This window comes from Camelus bactrianus, chromosome 1 (genome assembly GCF_048773025.1).
Source record: "Camelus bactrianus isolate YW-2024 breed Bactrian camel chromosome 1, ASM4877302v1, whole genome shotgun sequence".
NCBI classification, from domain to species: Eukaryota; Metazoa; Chordata; class Mammalia; order Artiodactyla; family Camelidae; genus Camelus; species Camelus bactrianus.
Genome location: NC_133539.1, coordinates 92,038,964 through 92,065,106, shown reverse-complemented (window position 1 = coordinate 92,065,106; position 26,143 = coordinate 92,038,964). Strand labels below are relative to the sequence as shown.

At 34.3% G+C, this 26,143-nt stretch overlaps 1 protein-coding gene across 7 annotated transcripts in view; it reads left to right on the top strand.

Annotated features, from left to right (window-relative positions):
• Positions 1-26,143, top strand: part of LEKR1 (leucine, glutamate and lysine rich 1) — a 254,695-nt gene that overhangs the window by 106,118 nt on the left and 122,434 nt on the right. For all 7 annotated transcript variants that reach the window (XR_012508923.1, XR_012508921.1, XM_074369025.1 and 4 more), the window contains one exon: positions 25,801-25,882. Coding sequence is in view for 5 of the 7 variants with exons in the window: in XM_074369025.1 (XP_074225126.1) it covers positions 25,801-25,882 (82 nt within the window). In the remaining 2 variants the exon portion in view is untranslated. The remainder of the gene's footprint in view (positions 1-25,800; positions 25,883-26,143) is intronic.

Below are 26,143 nucleotides of genomic sequence, written 5' to 3'. Positions count from 1 at the left end.
AAAATTTGAATACATATGATAATTCTAGTTCATATATTTAATAGTGGTTTAAAAGTAAATCATAGGCTCTAATTAACAGCCTAACTCTTAATGCCAAAATGTTATCTTTTTCATAGGAAAGTAAACATACAAAATAAAATTTTGGAGACTAAATTCTTGGTTCCCTTTTAAAGATTTATTTACATAAGTTCTTTAATTTTATGCTCAGCTCACACTAATATAACTTCCAAAATGCATAATTTATCTCAATTGCTAATACTCCTCTCAGAGGTCACTGTGACCCACAAACCCGTCCACTTAAATGATTTTCCTTCCACCTGGTAGAATACAGTGTCCTTTACTTTTGTCAGCAGTTACAAATATTGGAAGACAGAGTTCAGATAAATCACTTTAGCATGAATATTCTTCCTAAAATTTATTTGACCAACTTTCAGATTTATTCCTAGTGAAAACACTTTTGGATTTTTTTCTTTCAGAAGACTCTCTGGTATAATATATAATACATAAATATTTTAATGAAATTACTTTGCACATAATATTTTAACATCCTAGTTGAATTTTTAAAGAACAGTCTTATTGAAAATATTTTAAATATCAAAATTCACATATTTTAAGTGTACAATTCAGTGGTTTTTAGGATATTTATAGACTTGTATAACTATCACCATGATCTAATTTTAGAGCATTTATGTCACCTCAAAAAGAAACCTCATGGTCATTAACAATCATTTCCCTTACCCTTCTGCCCATCCCCCACCAATCATTAATTTACTTTCTTTCTCTATAGCTTTGCCTGTTCTTGACATGTCATATAAATAGAATCATATAACACGATCTTTCCTGTCTGGCTTCTTTGACTTGGTATAATGGTATGTTTTTTGACTTTCACTCATGTTGTGGCATGTATAAGTATTGTATTCCTTAATTAGTAGCTCCTCTGTTAAAGTGAAAAAAAATCAAAATGAGTGATAGGGTTCAATTAAAAAAAATACTGATCCAGGAGTCAAACACTTCAATTTTCTGGCAAGTTTATGTTTTTTTAATGGGACTTCTAGATAAGTTATTACTCTCTTTGACTCAGTTGCTTCACCTGTAAAATGGGAATATGATAGTCTTCCTTAAATACTGTGGAGTATTAGGAGAATCAACAGTATAAAATGTAGGAACACAAAAGAACTAGACAAATAGAGAATATTAAACTGCATTTTAAAGTGGTTTTCCTGGAGTGATAGCACACCAAATGATTATATTTAGGGTAAAAGTATTAGAATTTCCTTAAATACACCTTTAATAACCAAGGAAAACTGTACATATTAATTTCTGTTTGCCCAAAGGTTCATTCCACTGATTTATTTTCCAGTCAACACTGATTAGTTCTAACAGCAGTTTGCCTGCTCTTAGAACAAGTTGCTGAAGAAGGGAGTGGCTATGATTAATTCAGGAGTCATCTGTTGCATAGCAGATGGAAGAGTCTCTGAACAGAGTTCCACTGTGACCTTACCTGTAAGCCATAATTTTCACAGGGAGTTCACTGTGATGAATTGACCAGCCTTTATGATTCCTTTTGAAGCTTTGAACTCCAGGAGGAATAATACAACTTTAGCTTCCAAAAAAGGAGAAGTGCTGATTTTATAAACAGAAAACCAAGAAGGTTTGCAGTGATCCTTAGTTTTACTAAATCCAACAGCTCTTAAAAGAGGCTAACTTATTAAAGGGACACTGTGGGATGCTTCTGTTTCCAAAAGCAGGGAACTGCAAAAAAATACAGTTCCTAGGGACTGTAGACAAGTTGCAAACCAGATGGTCTTAACTAGAACCCAGAGTCACCATTAGAACCAGGTCACCATTAGAATATGGAATCTAATAAAAGGGTGTCCTTTAGAAGCCACTTGGGCTTTGATTACTTGAGACATATAAGATTATATCTGTTTCCTTTATTTTTCATTTGCTTCTAACTTTGAGCTTTCCTATAAAGATTATCTCTATTTACATATTATCTCCATTTTACAAATGCTTAAATCTTGGAATTTTCTGCAGTGAACTTAGGCATACACTCTTTAAGATGGATATCTCTTCTCTGAGACTCCTTTCTCAAGCTTTGAGATAGCTGTAGTTCTGGTTTATTCTCTAGTCATACTTCACCTCTGCCCTTGCAGCCTTCTTCCTCTCTTCATTCTTCCACTCCAGTGTGGTTTTCCTCTTTTAAGGCTAGATCTTAGCCTTTCTGGCTTTTCTTTAACTGCACCATCTCCCTCAGGACCTTGCGATAAATTTTAGACATTTTGTTTCAATCCTATGTAATCTGTCCTGTGCCTCAATTCCTAAATCCACCTCTCTCAGAAAGATTAGCACTATTCATTCTTTTTTTCATTATTGAAAGATGGTTGCCGTAGAATACTATGTTAGTTGCAGGGGTACGACATAATGATTTGATACTGCTACATTATGAAATGATCACCTTGATGTCCAATAACCATCTGTCCCCATACAGAGTTATTAAAATATTTTGGACCATCTTTCTTATGCTGTATATTACATCTCTGTGACTTATTTATTATATAAGTGGAGTTGTGCCTTTTAATCCCCTTCACCTATTTCACCACTCACCCCTTCCCTCTGGCAACCACCCATTTGTTCTCTTATGAGTCTGTTTTCATTTGGTTTTGTTTGTTCATGTTTTTACATTACATATATCAGTGCAATCATGTGGTATTTGTCTTTCTCTGTCTGACTGATTTCACTTAGTATAATACCTTCTAAATCCATCCTTGTTGTCACAAATGGCAAGATTTCATACTTTTTATGACTGAATAATATTCTATTATATATATATATATATATATACACACACACACCATACCTTCTTTATCCATTTGTCTATCAAAGGGCACTTAGATTGCTTTCATAATTTGGCTATTGTAAATAATGCTGCAATCAACATTGCAGTTCATGTATCTTTTTGAGTAAATAAAATTGCTAGATCATATGGCAGTTTTTAACTTTTTGAGGAATCTCCATACTGTTTTCCCTAGTGGCTGTACCAATTTACTTTCCCCCAATACTATGCAAGGTTTCCCTTTTCTCCACAAGCTTACCAATACTTGTTATTTGTTGTCTTTTCGGTAACAGTCATTCTCACAGGTGTCATGTGATATCTCATTGTGGTTTTGTATTTATATAATTCCCTGATTACTAGTGTTGTTGAGCATCTTTTCATGTGTATGTTGGCTGTCTGTATGTCTTCTTTGGAAAAATTGTCTATTCAGGTCCTCTGCCCATTTTTAATTGTGTTGTTTGTGTTTGATGTTGAGTTGAATGAATTCTCTGTATGTTTTGGATATTAAACCCTTTCACATATATGATTTGCAAACATCTTCCATCGAGTAAGTTGCCTTTTTGTTTTGTTGACAGTTTCTTTCACTGTACAAAAACTTTTGAATTTGATGCAGTCCCATTTATGTATTTTTGCTTTTGGTTCCATTGCCTGAGGAGACAGATTCAGAAAAGTACTACTAAAACCACTATCAGAGAGTATACTGCCTATGTCTTCTTAGAGTTTTATGCTTTCAGGCCTCACATTTGAATCTTTAATCCATTTTGAATTTATTTCTTAATATGGTGTGAGAAAGTGGTCCAGTTTCATTTTTTTTTTTTTTGCATGTAGCTGTTCAGTTTTCTCATCACCATTTATTGAAGAGCCTATCTTTTCCTCACTGTATATTCTTGCCTCCTTTGTCATAGATTAATTGACCATATAAGCATAAGGTTATTTCTTGGCTTTCTATTCTGTTCCATTGATCTACCTTTTTGTGCCAGTACCATACTATTTTTATTATTGTAGCTTTGTAGTGTATTTTGAAATCAGGAAGCATAATACTTCCAGCTTTGTTCTTATTTCTCAAGATTACCTTGACTATTTGAGGTCTTTTTTGTTTCCATACAATTATTTTTTCTAATTCTATTAAAAATGCCAGTGGTGTTTAGGGATTGGATTGAATTTGTAGATTGCCTTGGAGAACATGGTCATTTTAACAGTATTAATTTTTTCAGTCCATGAGTATGGTATATCTTTCCATTTGTTTGTATCATCTTCAATTTCTTTCATTGATATCTTACAGCTTTCTAACCACAAGTCTTTTACCTCCTTGGTTAGATTTATTCCTGGGTATTTTATTCCTTTTGATGCAATTACAAATTAGAAATTGTTTTCTTAAATTCTCTTTCTGATAGCTCATTGGTAGTATATAGAAAGGCAACAGATTTCTGTATGTTGATTTTATATCCTGTAAATTTACTGAATAAATTTATTAGTCTGGTAGTTTTTTGTGAAATCTTTAGGATTTTCTATGTATAGTATCATGTCATCTGCAAATAGTCACAGTTTTACTTCTTCCTTTCCAATTCTGATTTCTTTTACTTTTTTCATTGTCTGATTGCTGTGGCTAGAACTCCCAATACTATGTTGAATAAAAGTAAATAGAATGAGCATCCTTGTCTTGTTCCTGATCTTAGAGAAAATGCTTTCATCTTCTCACCATTGAGTATGAAGTAAGCTATGGATTTGTCATATACGGTCTTTATTATGTTAAGGTATCTTCCCTCTGTAGTCACTTGGTTGAGAGCTTTTTTATTATTATAAATGGATGTTAAATTCTGTCAATAGCTTTTTCTGCATCTCTTAAGATGATCATCTGATTTTTATTCTTAAATTGTTATTCTTAAATTCTTAATGTGGTGTATAATATTGATTGATTTGCAGATATTGAACCATGCTTGCATCCCTAGGATAAACCCCACTTGATCATAATGTATGATCCCCTTAATGTATTGTTGAATTTTAGTTTGCTAATATTTTGTTGAGGATTTTTGCTTCTATGTTTATCAGTAATAGCCTGTTATTTTCTTTTTTTTTTTTTCTCCTCTCTCTCTTTTTTTTTTTTTTTTTTTTTTTTTGCTAGGTGTCTTTCTCTAGTTTTGGTATCATGGTGATGCTGGCCCCCTAAAATGAGTTTTGAAACATTCTTTCTTCAATATTTGGAATAGTTTGAGAAGGATAGGTGTTAACTCTAAACATTTTGTAGATTTTACCTGTGAAGCCATTGGGTCCTGGACTTTTGTTTGTTGGGAGGTTTTTGTTTGTTTGTCTTTTGTTTTTGTCTTTTGTTTTGTTTTTACTGATTCAATTTCATTACTGATAATCAATCTGTTTATATTTTCTATTTCTTCCTGATTCAGTCTTGGGAGATTGTATGTTTCTAGGAATTTACTTATTTCTTCTACGTTGTCCATTTTATTGGTATATTAATTGTTTGTAGAAATACCTTATAATCCTTTGTATTTCTGTGGTCTCATTTGTAAGTTTCATTTCTAATTTTATTTATTTGGGCCCTCCTTTTTCCTTGATGAGTCTTGCTAAAGGTTTATCAATTTTGTTTATATTTTCAAAGAACCAGCTGTTAGTTTCATTGATCTTTTAAACTGTTTTTTCAGTCTCTATTTCTTTATTTCCCTCTGATCTTTATTATTTATTTCTGGTAACTATGGGTTTTGAATTTCTTCTTTTTCTAGTTTTTTTAGGTATAAGTTTAGGTTATTCATTTTAGAGTTTCCTTGTTTCCTTGTTTTCAAATCCTCCTTAATTTCTTTAGTAATTCATTGGTTGTTTAGTAGCATATTGGTTAGCCTCCACGTATTTGTATTTTGGAATTTTTTTACTGTACTTGATTTCTAGTCTCATACTGCTGTGGTCAGAAAAAATGCTTTATGTGATTTCAGTTTTCTTAAATTTATTGAGACTTTTTGTGTGGCCTAGCATATGATCAGTCCTGGAGAACATTCCATGTGCACTTGAAAAGAATGTGCTGTCTTCAGATGTATATGTATCTATTGTTCATTTGGTTTAATGTGCTGTTTAAAGCCAGTGTTTCCTTACTGATTTTTCTGTCTGGATGATCTGTCCATTGTTTAAGTGATGTTTTAAGTCCCCTACTATTATTATATTACTGTCTATTTCTCCCTTTATGTTTGTTAATATTTGCTTTATGTATTTAGGTGCTCCTTTGTTGAGTGCATATATATTTACAATTGTTTTATCTTCTTGTTGGATTGGTCCCTTGATCATTATATAATGTCCTTCTTTGTGTCTTGTTAAAATCTTTTGTTTTAAAGTCTATTTTGTGTGATATGAGCATTGCCTCCCCAGCTTTCTTTCCATTTTCATTTGCATGGAGTACCTTTTTTCATCCCTTCACTTTCAGTCTCTGTATGTCTTTAATATCTAAAGTGAATCTTTTTTAGACAGTGTACATATATAGGTCATTTTTAAAACATACTCATTCAGACTTTGATTGGAGCATTTAATCCATTTACATTTAAAGTAATTATTGATAGATATGTACTTATTGTCATATTGTAATTATTTCCTGGTTGTTTTTGTAGTTCTTTTTGTTATTTTCGACTGCTTTTGTTCTCTTCCCTTCTTATTTAATGACTATATTTAGTGTATTGTTTGAGTTCCTTTCTCTTTGCTTTTGTGTATCTATTATAGATTTTTGGTTTTTGGTTACCATGAGGTTTATATATATATTATTTATATATATATAAATAAAATATGATTATTTTAAGTTGATGATCTCTTAAGTTCAGATGCATTCTAATAACTCTGTATTTTAACTCCCCTGCAATGTTCAATGTTTTTGACACCATGTTTAACATCTTTTTGTTTTATGTATCCCTTAACTACTTATTGTGGATATAGATGATTTAACTACTTTTAATCTTCTCACAAGCTTTATTAGTGGTGGATCTACTCCCTTTTCTATATGTTTACCTTTACCTGTGAGATTTTTTTTCTTTCATAATTTTATTATGTTTAGTTGTGGTCTTTTCTACTTAGAGAAATCCCTTTAACATTTCTTGTAAATCTGGTTTAGTGGTGCTGACCTCTTATAGCTCTTCCTTGTCTGAGATAAAAAGAAAACTCTCTCTCCTTCATATCTGAATGATAGCCTTGCTGGGTAGAATATTCTTGAGTGTAGGTTTTTTCCTTACAACACTTTGAATATAATGTGCCATTTCTTTCTGGCCTGCAAAGTTTCTGCTTGAAAAGTTAGCTGATGGTCTTGTGGGAGTTCCCTTGTATGTAACTAGTTGCTTTTCTCCTGCTGCTTTTAAGATTCTCTCTTTATCTTAATTTCTGCCATTTTAATTATAATGTGCCTTGGACTTTAATTCTAATGTGTGGTATAGACTTCTTTTCATTTATCTTGTTTTGCCTGTCTATGCTTCCTGGACCTAGATATCTTTTTTCTTTTTTTTTTTTTTTTTTTTTAGGTTGGGGGAGGTAATTATGTTTATTTATTTTTAGAGGAGGTACTGGGGATTGAACTCAGTACCCTGTGTATACTAAGCATGCGCTCTACCACTGAGCTATACCCTCCCCCCCTGAACCTAGATATCTTTTTCCTTTCCCAGGTTATGGAAATTTTCAGCTGAAATTTTCTTCAAATAAGTATTCTGCCCCTTACTCTCTCTTCTCCTTCTGGGACCAGTGTAATGCAAACGTTAAAACACTTGCTGTTGTCGCAGAAATCTCTTACATTATCCTAATTTAAAAAATTTTTCTTGTTTCTGTTTAGCTTGGGTGATTTCCACTTCTCTTATGTCCAAATTGCTGATCTGTTCTTCTGTATCATCTAATCTATTTTTGGTTCCTTCTAGTATTTTTTTTTTATTTTAATTATATTATGCTTCAGCTCTGTTTGGTTCTTCTTTATATTTTCTAACTCTGTTAAACTTGTTTTCTAACTCTGTTAAACTTGTTATGTGTTTATCCATTCTTCTCCCGAGTTCCTTGAGCAGATTTATGATCATTACTTTGAATTCTTTATTGGGTAGATTGCTTATTTCCATTTCATTTAGTTCTTTTTCTGAATTTTTGTTGTTGTTCTTCTGTTTGGAACAAATTCCTCTGTCTTCTTATTTTGTCTAATTCTCTGTGTTTATTTCTATGTATTAGGAAGGTTGATTGCATCTTCTGATCATGAAGAAGTAGCCTTATATAGGAGACGTCCTATGCAGACCAGCAAGCACACTCCACTCTGGTCACGAGAGCTCTGTTCTCTATGGATGCTCCCATGTGGTCTGTGTGGGCCTTCTGTTGTGACAGAGCTTACTACTGTAGGTGCACTGGTAGGCAGGGCTGGCCACTGGCATAGTTGGGTGCCAGACTTTGCCTCACCATTCTGTGGCTGCCAGCTTACTGGTGGACAGGGATGGGTCCCACGGCAGCTGGTTGCCAGGCACAAAGAGCCCAGGTGGTGTCATATTGCTGGTAGACAGATTAGCCCCTCAGTACTAACAGGCTAAAGGGAGAATTCCAAATGGTGTTTGCCAGTGTCCTTGTGGTAGAACAAGCTCCCCAAAATGGCTACCTCCAGTGTCTCCATCTTCAGGGAAGCCCGAGTTCCCTCCTGTCTCCCCAAGAGCACAAGTATGTATGACTCAGGCTCCTTTCAAACTATTGGCTCTATGTTAGGACTCAGTGCAGTTGTTAATATCCCCCCATTTATGGGTTGCCTACCAGATAGTGTGGGCCTTGAGTATATTATATCTCTGCCCCTCCTACCTGTCTCATTGTAGTTCCTTCTTTTTATATTTAGGTATGGAAAATCTTTTCTGTTAGTTTTCAGTTCATTTTTATAGCTAATTCTCTGTAAATAGGTGTACTTTTGGTGTGCCCATGAGAGGGGGTGAGCTTAGTGTCTTCCTATTCCACCATCCTGGTCACTCCTTGCCCCATTTTTGTTCCATTCTATACTTGTGGTCTAATGTGATGCAATTCTCTTTCCTCTCCGCCTTAACCTAGATCATCTTCTGCCCATTCAGTCACCAATCATCAAAAAATTTGGTCATTCAGTGTTATTAATTAGGCACCTACACGATGCAGTCTACGCTTTAACAGGAAAAGTTGTGTCATACATGGCTTCTACACTAAGCATTCTGCATCCTCAGGGAAGCTCCAGCTGAGCAGTGAAAGGAAGGAGCTTTCCTCTGCCCTGTCCCTAACACCCACATGAACACTCTCTTGACGACACTCACAGCCAGTCACTCTTTCACACATGGACTCACCCAGGCACACAGCACACCTGCTGCTCATAGACTCTTAAAAATCATCCACATTTATGGACCAGTAGCATGAATAATAGCAATGCTATCTGAATGAGAAATAAATGACCCATTTCCCCTTTCCCACCCCATGTCCAATGTCTCTCACTTCTTACCAGCATCTCTTTCCCACTAGCCACTAATACTCTCCTTATATCATTTAAAAAAAAAAAAAGTCATTCCTGTGAATTTAAGTAGCTTTCCTACTACAGTCTAAATAATAGCTAACATTCACAAAGCACTAACACATGTCAAACAGTGCAGCCACTGTACTCCCTTATTATCATCGTCCTGGGTTAAGCATTTTTATTATTTCCAGTTTACGAATGAGATTACTGGGGTTTAGAGGAGTTAAGTCATTTGCCCAAGGCAACACAGCCTCTGATCAGCAGAATTAGAGCCTGAGTCCAGAACTGTGCCTCCAAAACTTGGACCCTTAACCCTTGAACTCCACTGCTTATAAACATCAAAGCATACTCATTGTTATCATCAGTATATATTTCAGAGAAAGCCTCTATACAGGCCACTTCCAGCTCTGGTAAATAAAACAAATTTCTGTAAGGGAAAGGCAGAAGAGGTCCTGAGAACTAGTAGACACAAGCCACCCATAGGTTATGAAATGGTTATAAGATGGGTATAGGTATATTACATGATTCAGTGTTCAGCTACTTTAATATGAATCTTTTGTTCCCTATTACCAAAATAAGCCATATTCACTATTGATTAGGAAATTCCAGCATTCACATAGCATTATATGATGTGATCCTCTGAGACTTCCTGTTTTGAATATATATATTTTTATAAGTGGAATAATAGTTTCATAATCTCCAACCCCTTCATTTCTTCCATTGTGAAATCTTTCCATGTCAAAAATACTCATAATATTCTAATTTTGGATGAATCATAATTTTAAATCATATCTTATTTTGAATAATTGTTTTCACTTTTTTTCTATTAAAGTAATATTCTGATAAATATCCCCATAGCTAAATCTTTTCACATATGTGTGAATGTTGTCTGCAGATCTCTTCATTCTTATAATTACAAAGTGTTTTTGGTTTTATGCTTGTTACTTTTAAACTATGTAATAATGTAGAATTTTTAACTGCAATTAGCATGAACTGGTTTTGTAGTATAAAAGCAGTCTTTTGAAGGAATTCTTGCCCTTTGCCTATTCTACTGCCCTCCCAGCACAAGGAGAAAGGGGGCAAAAGATAGAATCAGTACTCTGTATGGCTGTGAATGCACTCTACCTCCTTTCCAGTTTGCATAGAATTAGTCCTGCATACAAGAATTTCTGTAAGCATTCTGATGGTAGAGCACATGGATTAATTAAAGAAAGTTGATGTTTATATGGCTATATGAATCTATTTGAAAATTTATTAAATATTTTTAGATTGAAACTCCCCTATATTCCGTTTATTCATTTGCCTTATTATTAACCCTAGGTCTTTTTCTTTTTTATCCCATAAATATTTTCAGCTAATATTCTATTCAGTATAGCTCCCTGTCCCTTCCTGCTTACTTCACTCTAGGCTGTCCATATCTATTATTAATATTTTTCAGTCTTGAAAAATCTCATTATTTTGGTATACACACACATACACATTCAAAATAATAAGATATATGTAATTGTGTGAATTTATTTATTTATACAAATTTATCAGAAAACAGAGTAATGTTCTAATGTATTCACAAGCTTCTAAATCATCAGGATTGCCAGTTGAGAAAGAGTGATTAAATGATTTAACCAGGGTTTAAAAAAATGGAATTTAAGGCTCCTCCTATCTTACCCATGCATGATTTCTAATGTTTTATAAGCCCCTATTAGTTACAATTATCATTATGTTATATTTGGCTGGTTTAATTTTCAGAACAAAAAAAATGCAGTGGGGTTTTAGAAGCTTTTGTTTTTGTTTTTGTTTTTGTTTTTGTTTTTTGCATTCTGAGGTAAATTCTTGATCCTTAATATTAGAATATAATTTATTTCCAAATTTTAAATATCTGATTATCTCCTTAGCTTGATTTAAATACACTCTCCCCTCCTCCCACACACCTAGATAAATAAATGTCTGGTTCTAATCTAACTACATCTGGACCAAATTGCAACTTTTTAACTGTAAATCCACACCTGATGGAGCATCTGATTTATAATCTCCAAATGTTATTTCAGTCCCTTCTGGCATTATGCAGAAAATGTTAATGTACTTCAAGTATTCCTATTTTGATATAGATGTGAATCAAACCTCTAAAATATAAACCCTAAAATGAAATGAACTTTCGAAGTGGCTGTATTCACCATCTGAGCTTTATAAAAAATTTACTTAAGTTAAAAAATGTTAATTTGCAATTGATATAGTTGAATACACTCATTAAAGAACTTTCTTCTATTATTGATATCTATTCTTACATTTGTAAAGCCTTTCTCTGTTAATGCTCATTAAAAAATTAAGTGAGATATTACTTTGTGAAAGGCTGAGTTCATCAAACCATGGTACAATAATATATATATATGTAATATCTAAATGCAGCTTACTGATTGTGTTCATTCATATTGGTTATATCTGATAAGAAATCCCACAATTTTAGCCACATAGTTAACTAACAGTTTAACTAAATGAAATAATTTAAAATGGTAGAAAAATAAAACAGGTTTAATTTTAAAGGAGTTATTGATTTGTTATTTAAAACATAATTTATCATTCATGAAGGAAAAATAAGGCACTTGACTTTAATTTCTCTAAGGACAAGGAAGTATATCTTACTGATGTTTATATACTGAATGTAGCCATCATGGAGCCTACCTATAACAGAGTAGGTACTCAGTAAAAATCTACTGAAATAAAAGAACATATTTATAAGAAAGTTGCATTTTAATGCCAAGATACATATTAGATATTACCATTGAAAACTGTGCAACTCTTTCAGTTCCACTCATTTTAATCTTAGGTACATAATTTTAAATGTGTCTTTGCTGGAATTCTTATTTCTGGTAGCCACAAAATTTCATTCATTCTTTCAATAGTTATTTTTTGAGCACCTTTCTTGTCTCAGACACTATGAATATAAAAGATAAGATTCTTGTTCTCATGAAACTTACATTCTAGTTAGTTTACATTAAATGAGTATAATGCACTTAGAATATAGTGCCTGGCACATAGTAAATACTCAACACTTATCTGTGATGATGATGATGTGAGACATGTATATAAATGCTACTCAAAGCTATGAGACTAAGTGAGATACTAGGGAGAAAATGCAGGTAGAGAAAAGGGCTAAGGGCTGAACCTCTGGTGCTTCCTAATATTTAGAGTATATATAAGAATGAGAATCATCAATAGAGACCGAGAAATATCAATAGAGACCGAGAAATATCAATAGAGACCGAGAAACAATAACCAATGCAATAGTGAATGAGGAAGGTGGAAACAAGATACTACAGTGTAAAGCAAACAATAGGAGTGTTTCAAAGAAAAAGTGAACAATGTGTCAGATGCTACTGAAAATCTGCATTAGATAAGAACTCAGAATTAAATTTTGGAATTGTTAATATAGAAAGTCATTCATAATCTTGAAAAGTGTTATTTCTGTGGAGAATGAAGAAGAAGGCTCCACTGAAGTGGATAGAAAAGATATTGGGGGAAAGGCAAATCATAAAAAGAGAACTATGAATGACTGAGAAGTATAAAATGAGATGATTATCTTCAGTAGTGAGCAGATAACTGCAATCTAAACCAACAATGAAACACTACCTTTGCACCCTGTGGATTGATTAAAAAAAAAAAAAACTTAAATAGCCTCTTCTAGTGAGTGTTGGGAAAGCAAGAACCTTCATCTAGTGAGCTGGGAGTGTAAGCTGGTGCCTCCATCCTAGTAATCATTTGGCATTTTTAAAGTATGTGTTTGCCTGTGACCTCGTGAGTTTGCTCCAGGAACACACTGAAAAAAAAACTCCCCTATAAGCAGACAAGAAGATGGATAAGAAGCTTTATAAATTTTATTTATTTATTTATTTTTAACTTAAGTATAGTTGACTTAGCATATTATATCAGCTTTAGGTGTACAACATAATGATTCAATATTTTTATAGAATATACTCCATTTAAAGTTATAAAATATTGACTGTGTTCCCTGTGGTGTATCTTATTTCCATCCTTGTATCCTGTTTATTTTGTACTAGTAGTTTGTACCTTTTGATCCCCTTCTCCCATCTTGCCCCTCCCCACACACTTCTCCCAACTGGTAACCGCCAGTTTGTTCTCTGTATCTGAGTCTGTTTCTGTTTTGTTACATTTGTTCATTTGCTTTATTTTTTTAGATTCTACAAGTAAGTAAACACAGTATTTGTCTTTCTCTGTCTGACTTATTTCACTGAGCATAATACCCTCCAGATCCATCCATGCTGATGCAAATGGCAAAATTGCATTCTTTTTATGGCTGAGTACTATTCCACTATATATATTTTATTATATATAATTTTATATATATATGTATATACACACACACACCCCACTTCTTTATACATTCGTCTGTTGATGGGCACTTAGGTTGCTTCTGTATCTTAGCTATTGTAAGTAATGCTGCTATGAACATTAGAGTATATAATTTTTCAAATTACTGTTTTGTTTTCTTTGGATTTATTCCAGGAGTGAAATTGCTGGATCATATGGTAGTTATATTTTTCATTCAAGGAACCTCATACTGTTTTCCATAGAGGCTGCACCAGTTTACATTTCCACCAGCAGTGCACAAGGGTTCCCTTCTCTCCACATCCTCCTCAATACTTAATATGTGTTGTCTTTTTACAACAGCCATACTAACAGGTGTGAGGTGATATCTCATTTGTTTTAATTTGCATTTCCCTGGTAACTAGTGATGTTGAACATCTTTTCATATGACTTTTAGCTATCTGTATGTCTTCTTTAGAAAAATGCCTATTCAGGCCTTCTGCCCACTTTTTAATCAGGTTGTTTCTTTGGCATTATGTTGTATGAACTTTTTGTATGTTTTAGAAATTAACCCCTTATCAGATATATTATTTGCAAATATCTTCTTTCATTCAGTAGGTAGGTCAGCTTTTCATTTTGTTGATTATTTCCTTTGCTGTACAAAAGCTTTTAAGTTTGATTATGTTCCATTTGTTTATTTTTGCTTTTGTTTCCTTTGCCTGAGGAGACAAAAAATCTCTAAGACCTATATCAGAGAGTATACTGCCTATGTTTTCTTCTAGGAGTTATATGGTTTCTGGTCTTACATTTAGGTCTTCAGTCCATTTTTTAGTTTATTTTTGTATATGGTGTTAGAGAATGTTCTACTTTCATTATTTTACCTATAGGTGTCCAGTTTTCCCAATACTACTGACTGAAGAGACTGTCTTTTCCCCATTGTATATTTTTTCCTCCTTTGTCACACAGTAAATTTCCATATATGCATGGGTTTATTTCTGGGCTCTCTATTCAGTTCCATTGTCTATGGGTCTTGTTTTTGTGCCAGTACCATACTGTTTTGATTACTGTAGCTTCATAGTATATTCTGAAGTCAAGGATCATGGTATCTCCAGCTTTGTTCTTTTTTCTCAACACTTCTTTGGCTATTCGGGGTCTTTTGTAATTACATACAAATTTTAGGATTATTTGTTTCCTTTCTGTGAAAAATGTGGGTATTTTGATAGGGATTACATTAAATCTGTAGATTTCTTTGAGTAGTATGGACATTTTAACAATATTAATTTTTCCAATCCATGAACACAGGATAGTATTCCAATTATTTTATCATCTTCAGTATCCATCAACTGTGTCTTATAGTTTGCAGAGTATTGGTATTTCATCTCCTTGGTTAAATTTATTCCTCGGTATTTCATTCTTTTTGAGGCAATTGTAAATGGGATTCTTAAAATTTTTATCTTTCTGCTAGTTCATTATTAGTCTATAGGAAAGCAACAAATTACTGTATATTAATCTTGTATTCTGCAACTTTACTGATTTCATTTATTAGTTCTAATAGTTTTTTGGTGGCTACTTTAGGGTTTTCTGTGTATAGTATCATGTCATCTGCAAATAGTGACAATTTTACTTCTTTTCCAATTTGGATTCCTTTTATTTATGTTTTTATTGTGTGATTGCTGTGGCTAGAACTTCCAATACCGTGTTAATTAGGAATGGTGAGAGTGAGCATCTTTGTCTGTTCCTTATCTTAGAGTAAAAGCTTTCAGCTTTTCACCATTATGCATGATATTAGCTTGAGTTTTTCATAAATGGCCTTTATTTTGTTGAGATATGTCCCCTCTATATCAACTGTAATGAGAATTTTATCATGAATCAATGTCGTATTTTGTCAGATGATTTTTCTGCATCTATTGAGATGATCATGTCACTTTTGTCCTTTATGTTGATGTGGTATATCACATTGATTAGTTTGTGGATATTGAATCATGCTTGCAACCCTGGGTTAAATCCCACTTGATCATGGTATGTAATCCTTTTTATGTACTGTTGAATTCAGTTAGCTAATACTTTTTTGAGGACTTTTACATCTATAGTCATTGGAAATATTGGCCTATAATTTTCTTTCTTTCTTTCTTTCTTTCTTTCTTTCTTCCTTTCTTCCTTTCTTCCTTTCTTCCTTTCTTTACTTTTTTTTTTTTTTGTGTGTGTGTTTTTGTCTGGTTTTGGTATCAGGGTAATGGTGGCCTTATAGAATGAGTTTGGGAGATTTCCCTCCTCCTCAATCTTTTGGAATAGTTTGAGAAGGACAGATTTTTTTTTAAACATTTTTTATTGATTTATAATTATTTTACAATGTTGTGTCAAATTCCAGTGTTCAGCACAATTTTTCAGTCATACATGGACATATACACACTCATTGTCACATTTTTTTCTCTGTGAGATACCATAACATTTCGTGTATATTTCCCTGTGCTATACAGTATAATCTTGTTTATCCATTCTACAATTCTGAAATCCCAGTCTATCTCTTCCCACCCTCCGCCCCCCTGGCAACCACAAGTCTGTATTCTCTGTCTGTGAGTCTATTTCTGTCCTGTATTAATGCTTTGTTTTTGTTTGTTTGTTTGTTTTTGTTTTTGTTTTTTAGATTCCACATACGAGCGATCTCATATGGTATTTTTCTTTCTCTTTCTGGCTTACTTCACTTAGAATGACATTCTCCAGGAGCATCCATGTTGCTGCAAATGGCATTATGTTGTCGGTTTTTATGGCTGAGTAGTATTCCATTGTATAAATATACCACCTCTTCTTTATCCAGTCACCTGTTGATGGACATTTAGGCTGTTTCCATGTTTTGGCTATTGTAAATACTGCTGCTATGAACATTGGGGTGCAGGTGTCATCCTGAAGTAGGGTTCCTTCTGGATACAAGCCCAGGAGTGGGATTCCTGGGTCATACGGTAAGTCTATTCCTAGTCCTTTGAGGAATCTCCACACTGTTTTCCATAGTGGCTGCACTAAACTGCATTCCCACCAGCAGTGTAGGAGGGTTCCCCTTTCTCCACAGCCTCTCCAGCATTTGTCATTTGTGGATTTTTGAATGACGGCCATTCTGACTGGTGTGAGGTGATACCTCATTGTAGTTTTGATTTACATTTCTCTGATAATTAGTGATATGGAGCATTTTTTCATGTGCTTTTTGATCATTTGTATGTCTTCCTTGGAGAATTGCTTGTTTAGGTCTTCTGCCCATTTTTGGATTGGGTTGTTTATTTTTTTCTTATTGAGTCATATGAGCTGCTTATATATTCTGGAGATCAAGCCTTTGTTGGTTTCATTTGCAAAAATTTTCTCCCATTCTGTAGGTTGTCTTCTTGTTTTACTTATGGTTTCCTTTGCTGTGCAGAAGCTTGTAAGTTTCATTAGGTCCCATTTGTTTATTCTTGCTTTTATTTCTTCTAGGAGAAAATTTTTGAAATGTATGTCAGATAATGTTTTGCCTATGTTTTCCTCTAGGAGGTTTATTGTATCTTGTCTTATGTTTAAGTCTTTGATCCATTTTGAGTTGATTTTTGTATATGGTGTAAGGGAGTGTTCTAGCTTCATTGTTTTACATGCTGCTGTCCAGTTTTCCCAACACCATTTGCTGAAGAGACTGTCTTTATTCCATTGTATATTCTTGCCTCCTTTGTCGAAGATTAGTTGACCAAAAGTTTGTGGGTTCATTTCTGGGCTCTCTATTCTGTTCCAAGGTCTGTATGTCTGTTTTTGTACAAATACCATGCTGTCTTGATGACTGTAGCTCTATAACATGGTCTGAAGTCTGGGAGAGTTATTCCTCCAGCCTCTTTCTTTCTCTTCAGTAATGCTTTGGCAATTCTAGGTCTTTGATGGTTCCATATAAATTTTATTATGATTTGTTCTAGTTCTATGAAATATGTCCTGGGTAATTTGATAGAGATTGCATTAAATCTGTAGATTGTCTTGGGCAGTGTGACCATTTTAACAATATTGATTCTTCCAATCCAAGAGCATGGGATATCTTTCCATTTTTTAAATTCTTCTTTAATTTCCTTCCTCAATGGTTTATAGTTTTCTGTGTATAATTCTTTCACCTCCTTGGTTAGATTTATTCCCAGATATTTTATTACTTTGGGTGCTGTTTTAAAGGGGATTGTTTCTTTACTTTCTTTTTCTGTTGATTCATCGTTAGTGTAAAGAAATGCAACTGATTTTTGAACGTTAATCTTGTAACCTGCTACCTTGCTGAATTCTTCGATCAGCTCTAGTAGTTTTTGTGTGGACCTTTTAGGGTTTTCTATATATAGTAACATGTCATCGACATATAGTGACACTTTTACCTCTTCTTTTCCAATTTGGATCCCTTTTATTTCTCTCTTGCCTGATTGCTGTGGCTAGGACTTCCAGGACTATGTTGAATAGGAGTGGTGATGGTGGGCATCCTTGTCTTGTCCCAGATTTTAGTGGGAAGCTTTTGAGTTTTTCACCGTTGAGTACTATGCTGGCTGTAGGTTTGTCATATATAGCTTTTATTATGTTGAGATATGTTCCCTCTATACCCACTTTGGCGAGAGTTTTTATCATAAATGGGTGTTGAATTTTATCAAATGCTTTTTCTTCATCGATTGAGATGATCATGTGGTTTTTGTCCTTTCTCTTGTTGATGTGATGTATTACATTGATTGATTTGCATATGTTGAACCACCCTTGTGTCCCTGGGATGAGCCCCACTTGGTCATGATGTATAATCTTTTTTATGTGTTGTTGGATTCTATTTGCTAAAATTTTGGTGAGGATTTTGGCGTCTATGTTCATCAGTGATATTGGCCTATAATTCTCTTTTTTTGTAGTGTCTTTGCCTGGTTTTGGTATCAGGGTGATGGTGGCTTCATAGAATGAGTTTGGGAGTATTCCCTCCTTTTCAATCGTCTGGAAGAGTTTGAGAAGGACTGGTATGAGTTCTTCTTTGTATGTTTGGTAGAATTCCCCGGTGAAGCCGTCCAGTCATGGACTTTTATTTGTAGGGAGGTTTTTAATTGCTATTTCTATTTCCTTTCTAGTGATCAGATTGTTCAAGTGGTCAGTTTCTTCTTGATTCAGTCTTGGTGGACAGTATGTTTCCAGAAACTTGTCCATCTCCTCTAGGTTATCCAGTTTGGTTCCATATAGTTTTTCATAAGAGAAGGACAGATATTAACTCCTCTTTATATATTTAGTAGAATTCCTTATGAAGCTGTCTGGTCATGGAGTTGTTTCCTGGAAGCTTTTTGATTACTTATTAAGTTTCAATACTAGTAATAGTTCTGTTCAGATTATTTCTTCCTGATTCAGTCTTGGAAGATTGTACGTTTCTGGGAATTTATCCATTTCTTCCAGGTTGCCCAATTTGTTGGATATAACTGTTTGTAGTCTTCTCTTTTGATTGTAATTCTGCAATATAGGTTGTAACTACTCTTTCATTTCTAATTTTACTTGGGTCATCTCTCTTTTTTTTCTCAATGAACTTGGCTAAAGGCTTATCAGTTTTGTTTATCTTTCAAAAAACAGATCTTGTGTTCATCGATCTTCTATTTTTGTCTCTTTCATTTATTTCCATTCTGATCATTATTTCCTTTTTTCTGCTGACTGTGGGTTTTATTTGTTCTTCTTTTCTAATTCCTTTAAATGGTGGATTAGGCTGCTTATTTGAGATTTGCCTTGTGTCTTGAAATAGGCCTGTGTTGCTATAAACTTTTCTCTTAGAACTGCTTTTGCTACATCACCTAAATTTTGGAAAGTTATGTCTTTATTTTCATTTGTCTTAAGTATTTTCTGATTTCCTCTTTGATTTCTTTGTTGACTTTAGTGTCTTAGTAGCATGTTGTTTAGTCTCCACTTGTTTATGTTTTTTCCATTTTTCTTCCTGTTCCTTATTTCTAGTTTCATACTGTTGTGGTCAAATGCTTGATGTAATTTCTGTCTCCTCAAATTTATTTAGATTTGTTTTGTGTCCTAACATGTGATCTATCCTGGAGATGTCTTATATACACTTGAAAAGAATGTGCAGTCTGCTGGTTTTGGATGGAATGTCCTATTGATGTCTATTAAGTTCAACTAGCCTAATGTGCCATTTAAGGGCAGTGTTTCCTTATTGATTTTCTGTCTGGATGATCTGTTCATTGATGTAAGTGGGGTGTTAAAGTCCTGTAGTATTATTGTTTTGCAGTCAATTTCTCCTTTTGTATCTGTTAATATTTGCTTTATATATATTTAGGTGTTTCTATGTTAGGTGTGTATATGTTTACAAATATTGCATTCTCTTCTTATATTGTCCTTTTATCATTATATAATACTCTTTTTTGTCTTTTATTGTAGACTTTGTTTTAAAGTCTACTTTATTTGTTATGAGTATTGCTACCCAGCTTCCTTGAGGTTTCCGTTTGCATGGAATTATTTTTCTCTGTTTCATTAGGGCTTTTTCCAGGAGTTTTATCTTGTTCTTTCATTTGAAACATATTCCTCTGTCTTCTCATTCTGTTTAACTTTCTCTGTTTTTCTCTATAGAATTAGATGAACTTCTTACCTACCCTGGTCTCGAATATGTGTCCTTATTTGGGAATTTCCCTATGCAGTATGCATGTACTGAGTGGCTTTGCTAGGAGAGATGGATCTGAAGTGAGCACAAGCCAGATCTTCTCCCAGAGTACACTGGCAGCTGCCTTGGTGGAAGGTAGGGCTGGACTTGGAGGGGTTAGAACCAGAACCAGGCGTGAGCCAGGGCTCCTCCTAGGCTCAATGGCAGGCAGTGCCCTATCAGGGGCAGAGCCAGGGCACAACGGGCTGGAGCAGGATCCCTGAGGGAGCAAGGCTTCTCCTTCATGTGATGGCAGTCTCTGCTTTGGTTGTGGGCATGGCTGTGGCTCGAGGGATTCAGGCTGGACTTCTGAGCTTGTTCTACTTTTCCCTTGTGTGCATGCCTTGGTTAGAGGCTGGGACAGGGATGAAGGGGCTGAAGCCACATTACTAAGCTGCTTCCACTCATTCCCAAGTATGTGCACTTGTGTGCATGCTGGCAATGATAGTATCCACCTTGGCACTGGTTCTGCTCCTGCCCAAGTGCTCAGGGTGCTTCTACTCTGCCATCTTGATCCCACCTCTGGTAAAAAAAAAAAAAAAAAAACTTTTATTGCAGGATAATTTGTGGTGACACTAAGTTGTAAGCAACCTACATTTTATCACTATTGGACTAGATCAGTGAAACGTGATATGTGCATATAATTAAATATATATCAATCAGAGAGGAATGAATCACATCTATATACTACTACATGGGTAAGTCTCAAAAACAATGTAGTAAAAAAAGTAAGAATTAAAATGAGATTTATAGCTTCATACCATTTATGTAGTTTTTAAAAACATCTGCAAAAAGTACTGTTTTTTCACACATAAGTACAAGTTAGAAGGTATACATTAAATTGACAAATGTGGATACCCTCTAATCAGATATAAATAAATATGTCCCAATATCTTAAAGCAAAAACAAAATCAACAATCCTCCTTGTTACCATATCCTCCTCCCACTGCAATTGAATTTCTCTTCTCCATAGTCACAAGATCAAATAGCTTATTTTTACAATTTCAACCTCACCCCCTACCCCCACCAAGTTCTACTCCCCTTGTGTTCTTTTGCACCTTGGGCACAGAGAACTGAGTTGCTTAGACTCCTTAGTATAGAACATGCTATCCTTGACCTGTGCAAGCAAGACCCCTCCCTAAACAATATATCTATAAAGTATATCAAACACTGAAAAATACAGAAGATAATACAACAAATGTATGTGAATCCATCACCCATATTTTATAAGTTTTAACATCTTGCCATAGTTTTTCTATAGATTATTTTTTTAAAAAACACACAGTTAAAAACCTTCATTTTTACTCTTCTCCATACAAAAATAACCACTGATAGCACCAGACCCACCTGCAAGAACAAGGTCTTCAGCTGAGAAGTGATGAGATTCAGGGCAGAAGTCGGGGTGGAGGGAGGAGTAGAGTGGCCTAACTACCACCGCCAGTGGTGAAGCCAGTAGTTATGTAATGCTCACTATGTGCCTGGTGCTGTTCTCTTTACATACATTGTCATTTAATTTCTAGAACAATCCGTTGCTGTAGTAACCATTTTGTAGGTAAGGAAACTAAAATGCCTAAAGTCATTTAGCTAGTAGGAAGCAGAGCCAGGATTTGAAATTAGACAGTCTGGCTTTAGAGTTCATGCATTCCATCTCTGTGTTATCCTGTCTTAGGAGTATATTAAAAGAATGATGAGCTTTTGTTTTTCCTTTTCTTCAATTATTTCTACCATTTAAATATATATATATAGCCTACACTTTTTCATTTAAAAATATTCTCCTGAATCTGGATCTTTGGGTGCCATTTCTCCTGCCTGCTTGTTCCTCTGTTCTGCTGCTTGAACTTGGAATCATTTTCCTTCATATTGCACTTTGAATCAGATTTAAATTTTTTTCTGGTGTTTTCTTTATCCAGAAGTTTGAAGCTTGAAATATCTTTGCACTATAAAAGTTTCACTTATTGTTTTCTTAAACATTATACTAACTTAATGTACCCTCCGAGTGACTGTAAAGTTTTATATCCTGCTATAAAATAGCTCACTATGAATACCTTTTGTATTTGTATTTTCTAGAAACCTTTTGAAATAACAGCATTCTCTTAAATGACTAAATACCCCAAATCTGATGCCTGCGTAATGCTATCCAGCAAGCAGCTGGCTTCATATGAAGAGAGGCTAAGAGCTCCTTTTTGTCTTGTTCATTTAAAATCATTTCTTCTTATTTAATATCTGCAAAGAACGCAGTCACATTATAGTAGAATTTGCTGTTGTAAATTCTGGATTGTTTCCACGGGTTCCGCTTTACATCTGCATGGTGTTTAAAGCCAATGCTTCCTTTCTTTTTGTAGGCATTCAGGGCCTTTTGCCTCATAATCCAATGTCATGCTGAATGACAGAAAATTGAAGTTGAATTTATTTAACTATAGAGAAGGACTGCACAGAACAATACACTTATTTAAGAACTCCTTGCCTCAGGAACTGAAGGAGCTGTCTTGTGCAGGTGGCTTAATCTCTCTGCTGCTTTTCCTAACTATGTGCCTTTATTTATTAAGGACAGGAACTGGCCACTCCGCTCCAAGAAACAAAAGGACCCTACTTGTCCTTCAGAACCAATAGTAAACCAATAGGATGCTTATGCCTCATTCAGAACAGCAAAGATATGTCCTGTGTATATTCAAAATAATTCTTAGCACTTCTTGATTAGAGAAAATACAACTAAAAGTTTTTTAAAAGCTATGAAAATATATTAGCCAACTCCTAATTATACAATGGTGGACTGTTTACATTATGGTTTATTCACAATGAATCTTTTTTTCTCGATTCTATGTGGTATCTTCTCTCTTTAAGTAAAATGATTTATTTGTTGACATTACTTATATTTTCTGTTTCTGTTTACTTCACATGACAGCCTCTAGGGGTTTCTGTGTTTTAAAGTAAAACATTTATTTGCTTTCCCTATTTTTACTCAGAGATGCTGTAAATACATAGTGAATAATCTGAAGGAAGTGGCTTCCCTACTCATTGGATACTGTGATTTAAAGACTATAGTATCCATGTTTATCTTGAAGTAGGGAGAAAGGGAAGTTTAGGTGGGTAGGTAGGGAGAATAATACCGAAAGTATAATAGCTTTTCCTTTCTTGAGTTGGATCATAATTGTGTAGTTTATTTTCCTTTAAATCTAATAAGTTCTGTGACTGTGATGCACAAGTATATTCAGATATGATACTAAGACTACTTCACAATGCTGTAAAAATGGGTTTGAATTAGCTGCCATTTTACTGTATACTGTTCTACCAATGATCAGGTAATTGAGAATTAATTGCATAAAATTCACATATCAATTACCAATTTTTGGAGTTTTTTTTAAGATAATCAATTTTTCCTCTTAACAATAGCTGTATTTAGAAGTTATTACATAGACTTTATCACATGGGCTCAGATCTATGCTTTGTCTAGTTTAAGATTATATCCTGATGAAAGCACCAAGGGATATTTAATAGGAAGGCATAATTGTTCTCTCTGATGTCAGTTTTATAAAGTCAGTCACAGTGATACCAATACTTGTCTTAATATCTTTCATTAATTATAATATATTAATTTTAAAATTTTCAAAAATTAAAATCTAAACCACCTCTTGGAGTTAGACACTACAATAATTTACTACATATTTTATGTAGTAGTAAATAATACTTTTCATTTGTTGTAAATATACATCTTTAAAGATTCTGGGATATGCTAGTCACATCTATAGCTGCACTAACCACACTTCCATGGACAAATATCATATCTCCTTGTAGCTTTCATATTTTGACAGTCAGCGTAAGAAAGTTAGAAAGGTGAAGACTTTGGGGTAAGGCCAGCTTGAGTTTGAATCGCGAGATCACTTTTAACTAGCTCTGTGATCTTTGACAAGTTAGGTAATTACTCTAATCCTTAGAGTCATCTGGTAAAAATAAAATATGTACCTGTTTTTCATGATAACTGTGACTATAAATTAAACAATATAGGAGAAAGCACTCTGCAGTTTCTGGAATAGTACACCATCAACAAACAACTTCTTTCCCTCCTTATTCATCAGAGAATAGGAAGAAATGTTTTAGCTGTGCCTGTGTGATTAGAACTGCCTGCAAGCCCACATGTACTTAATAACAAAGCAACACATTCATTAGAGACTGCCTTGTGTCAGAAGGTTACACTCAAAACTAAATTCTCCGTGTGTACGTTATTTTGTCTTTTCTCTCATATAATGATATCACTATTTGATAAGTGGAAAAGATATACTGCACATATATTACCTATAAGGTAAGTCTATATTGAATTACGTATTTATTTAAGGGGTCATTTTCTCAGTTTGATCCCCTCACCCGAGTTTAAAATCTTGTCAGCTTGGCTGCCGACTAATGCATTTACTAACTGTAAGATATTAGGCAAGAGAATCAGAGAATATCTCATTTTTACTCATCTGAAAAACAGGGCTATTCACACTTACATGGAAGTTTGAGGGACAACATTAAATAGTATATGTGGATGTGCAATATTTATGCCAATATTTAGTAAAGTCTAGTTAAAACATTTGCGTAGAGGGAATTTATTTTCTGATTTAAGGAACTGCCTCATCATCATAAAACAAAGTTAAGAGGACAGATAGAAGATACATATAGAAAGTCTATATGTTCATACAGATGCATAAAGATTTTAAAGTTTCCTATTAAAATGTTATTAAAACAGCTGAACAGATGTAGCATGGAAATTTTTTAAATTTCAGTGTTTTAAATTGTTTTCTTCATAGAAATCAGTTAGTCCACCTGTGTCAGTTTGTTTTCCACCTTATTCCCAAAAAGAGTACCAACAGGGCTGTTACTGGGGCTGGGGTTCGGATGCTAGTCCACACAGACAGACTAGTGACAGGACTCAGGTCGTTCAAGCAATTTGTTCTTTTTGCTCTAGTTTCAGTTCTGCCTCCACACACATTAGACGTGGCTACTTGAATAGTCTTCCTCAAACACTGCTTGAATTCCCCAGTTCAACACTCTAGGAAGCCAATTTCCTGCTTATATTTTCTTGGCTTTGAAAGTCATTAAAATGCCTGGTAGGTACTACCCAGAGTTAGCAGATTCTTTAGCGGAAGCCTTGCACATGGTCTGTCTATTTCACTTCTATACCAGAAGCCTCAGCAGTACTTCTCAGTTCCAGGCCACAAGAACCAGCTCAGGCAGTCAAGTGTTTCAGAAGTGAGCCACGTGATCAAAAAATCCATGTGTGTGCCAGCAACATAAATTTCCTTCAAAAAAATTAGTAAAATTTAACCCATTAGCTGTTTGAAAATTAGCATGACGTTGGGGGCAGAAAGAGGCCAATAAATTGAGTCTGTCAAAACCCGTTAATTCTGTGGAGTTTCAGAGTAAGGATGAGTTGCATATGGTCATCCAAGCAAAGTGGAATAAACAGCTGTATTATTCTTCAGGAGCTGAGTGGCAGCTCTAAAAGAATTCTGTTTACTCTATGAAAATATCTGGACACCTAAAATGTACTAATCAGATGAATACATTATGTCATTCCAGATTTACAGTGTCAAGTAGAAGCACTTGGGCTAAAACTTCAGAAGGCAGTGACTGAGATGGACAACTATAAAGAAAAGCTCATGTAAGATGGTGAATATTAAACAACCCGTAAGAGTTTAGAAAGACCCCGACGTGTTCTCTGTGACTCTACTGCTGTTTTTCTCAGCTATTTTTCTGGCCTAGATTGTATATTGAAGGACCTGTAAAAATTTTTAAATATGTGAAATTTTTAAAATTTTTCTTTATCTCAGTAAGAAATGTTTCTTTATCTCAGTAAGAAACTTAACCTATTCAGAGACCAGAATTTTCCCTGGTTGTTGAAATATAGTAACTTCATATTCTC